The sequence below is a fragment of the Oncorhynchus mykiss genome, chromosome 12 (assembly GCF_013265735.2).
Source record: "Oncorhynchus mykiss isolate Arlee chromosome 12, USDA_OmykA_1.1, whole genome shotgun sequence".
In the NCBI taxonomy this organism is placed as follows: Eukaryota; Metazoa; Chordata; class Actinopteri; order Salmoniformes; family Salmonidae; genus Oncorhynchus; species Oncorhynchus mykiss.
The window spans coordinates 65,861,309-65,863,568 of NC_048576.1; the positions used below are offsets into that span (position 1 = coordinate 65,861,309).

A 2,260-nucleotide genomic window follows, 5' to 3' on the forward strand; every position below is an offset into this window, starting at 1 on the left:
TCAACACTTGTTGTATTCGGTGCATGTGACAAATAAAGTTTGATTTGATTTGAAATATCATACCCCATCTCCAAAAAAATGCAAACCTCGGCAGTTACTGTAATGCTGTTAGCATGTCTTGGGGGTATGATATTTGTGCGTCTTTAACTTTCTCACTAATCATTATTCACGATTCATTCAGGATTGCTGTAATCATGTCCGATCCTGTCTGTTTGTTTGCCATGGTGCTGAAATGTCTTCTTATCTTGCCTCCACTGTGGACGCATTTAAAGGGTTTCCCAGCCGTTATGCACGGGTTGTGTGATATCATCAGTCTTCAAGTTTTAAGACACAACAACACTGTGTGACATTATCAGGCCTATCTAAGGACCTTTTTATTAGGCCCATATGTAAATATGTTAGATTAAAAATATATTTCAGCTGTTAGAGGTCACATTAGTTTATTTCAAATGTATTTAATCGTTACAATAACGAACGTTTCCAATATTGTTGCAATAATAAATACAGCATGCAATGGTCTTCATAAATACAAAAATCAATGCATGAAAACGTTGTTACATTTTCTATAGCCTAAAAATACCTAGCACATAATACATTATTCAGTATAAAATGTGTTTTACTTCGCAGAGTTGTGAATTCACATAATAAATAAATAAAACACATATAAAAATAACCGTGTAAATAAATAGTTGAAAAAATAGAAGTATAAATAAATAATCTCTACACACACACGAGGCTCATTGGTTAGTCAATATTATTGTGACTAGTCTTAGCATGTGTTTCAGCACCACGTTCCTTATGCCTTCCCAGCCGCTTGCGCTGTATTCCTGCATGAACGAAACACACATGTAATATTTTAGAATAGACACATGTTGTGTCATCACATATGAATATATCCTTATTTGGTGAATGCACTCTCTTGGTAAGACAAATTGACATACCTCGCGTTTCAAGTAATTCTTCAGGAATTTGAAGTGAAGGCTCATATTTTTGTTCACTCCTTTGTCAGATTTTGGTAGTGTAGCTCTTATAGCCTTTACCTGTTGGAACAAAATATAAGTCATTAATGTTATGTTATGATTCGTTTAAATCACATTATACGGCAATCTAAAAAATATAGGATAATGTTTGCCTTTATTGTTAATAGAAAATCACAAATCACATAGACTTACACATTGGTCCAGCTCCGAGGTCTGGCGATGCAGGTCAATCATAAACTCGTCAACTACTTTCTGGTCCCAGAAAGAATCATAGTTATCACTTCTGTACAATTTCTCAATAGCGTTCAGAGTTTGCGAAATGAAGACAATCTTGTCGTCATCCTAGAAGAAGAGTGATTTGTATTAGTACATGCCTTATGAATATCAGAAAAGTATAGCAAATTTTGTATATTCGTTAATATCTAATTATATGGCCTACACTATGAGAAAAAACGTTGAACCAAAACCCTTTTTAAATAGTGTAGGCTATGCATATGTCTTACCTTGAAATGATCGACATGTCTGTATTCCTCGTAAGGGAAAGTGATCTGAGGTTCTCGAGAGACCACATGACCCTGAGATGCCAAAAAATAAAAACAAACGATTGCAATATTACTATTGTATACATAAACGAGTAACGGAATCAAATGAAACACAGCAGCACATTAAATGTTGAATAGATGACAACTGTTCAATGACCAGGAACAAGTTAATAAACATTACAGTATCCTACCATTTCCCGAAGCACGGTTATGGTGTTGTTGCTGAACACTTGGAACATGCTCCGAGACGGAGGAAGTGTCCTCATCCAAGTGCATCCGAAGGTTTTATGCCATGTGCAAATCGTCAGGATCAAGCACATCCAAAAGTTTATTGAACCCATTGTATCGTAGTTCTCTGTCTCTTCGCTATCAACCGAGGGGCAAAATTAGGCAGACTTCCGAAAGACAGCCTATACTTTGTATAATTACGGGAAAAAAATAGGTTTTCCTCAAAGGACAAAGGGATAAAGTGTTCTTCCTGATCGATCCTCTTCTCGAAATCCAGAGTCAAGTCATGCTGCAATCTGTGTCGATATTTTATACAAAGATTTTGAAAGGTGTTCCGAAAGTGAAAGGTGGAAGTCCCGGTAGACAGGCGCTTTCATACCTGACAGTATATTTTTCGGCCTGGAGACAACGCACGGAAAGGACAGGTGCATCTCTCGAAGACTTGTTCAATTCTTGACTGATTTGTTATTTTATTTTGAAATATTGGATTACCAACCAGGAACATGTTTT

The 2,260-nt window shown here is 36.2% G+C and overlaps 1 protein-coding gene across 1 annotated transcript; it reads right to left on the reverse strand.

Annotated features, from left to right (window-relative positions):
- Positions 1 to 542: 542 nt before the first annotated feature.
- On the reverse strand, positions 543 to 1,863 carry LOC110538059 (interferon a3). Its single transcript, XM_021624617.2, has 5 exons — positions 1,714 to 1,863; positions 1,484 to 1,555; positions 1,173 to 1,322; positions 942 to 1,040; positions 543 to 827 (listed from the first exon to the last, which is right to left on the reverse strand). Exons 1-5 carry the CDS (start codon positions 1,861 to 1,863, stop codon positions 738 to 740), a joined length of 561 nt encoding a protein of 186 aa, XP_021480292.2. The 3' UTR covers positions 543 to 737.
- Positions 1,864 to 2,260: the final 397 nt, after the last annotated feature.

Bases quoted from the DNA above. Each gene is read 5' to 3' on its own strand.
- LOC110538059 (XM_021624617.2), bottom strand. From the start codon at position 1,863: ATGGGTTCAATAAACTTTTGGATGTGCTTGATCCTGACGATTTGCACA. The intron at 1,323-1,483 runs GTAAGACATATG...CTCTTCTTCTAG, and splicing joins GACATGTCGATCATTTCAAG to GATGACGACAAGATTGTCTT. The intron at 1,041-1,172 runs GTAAGTCTATGT...TTGTTCCAACAG, and splicing joins CCTCGGAGCTGGACCAATGT to GTAAAGGCTATAAGAGCTAC.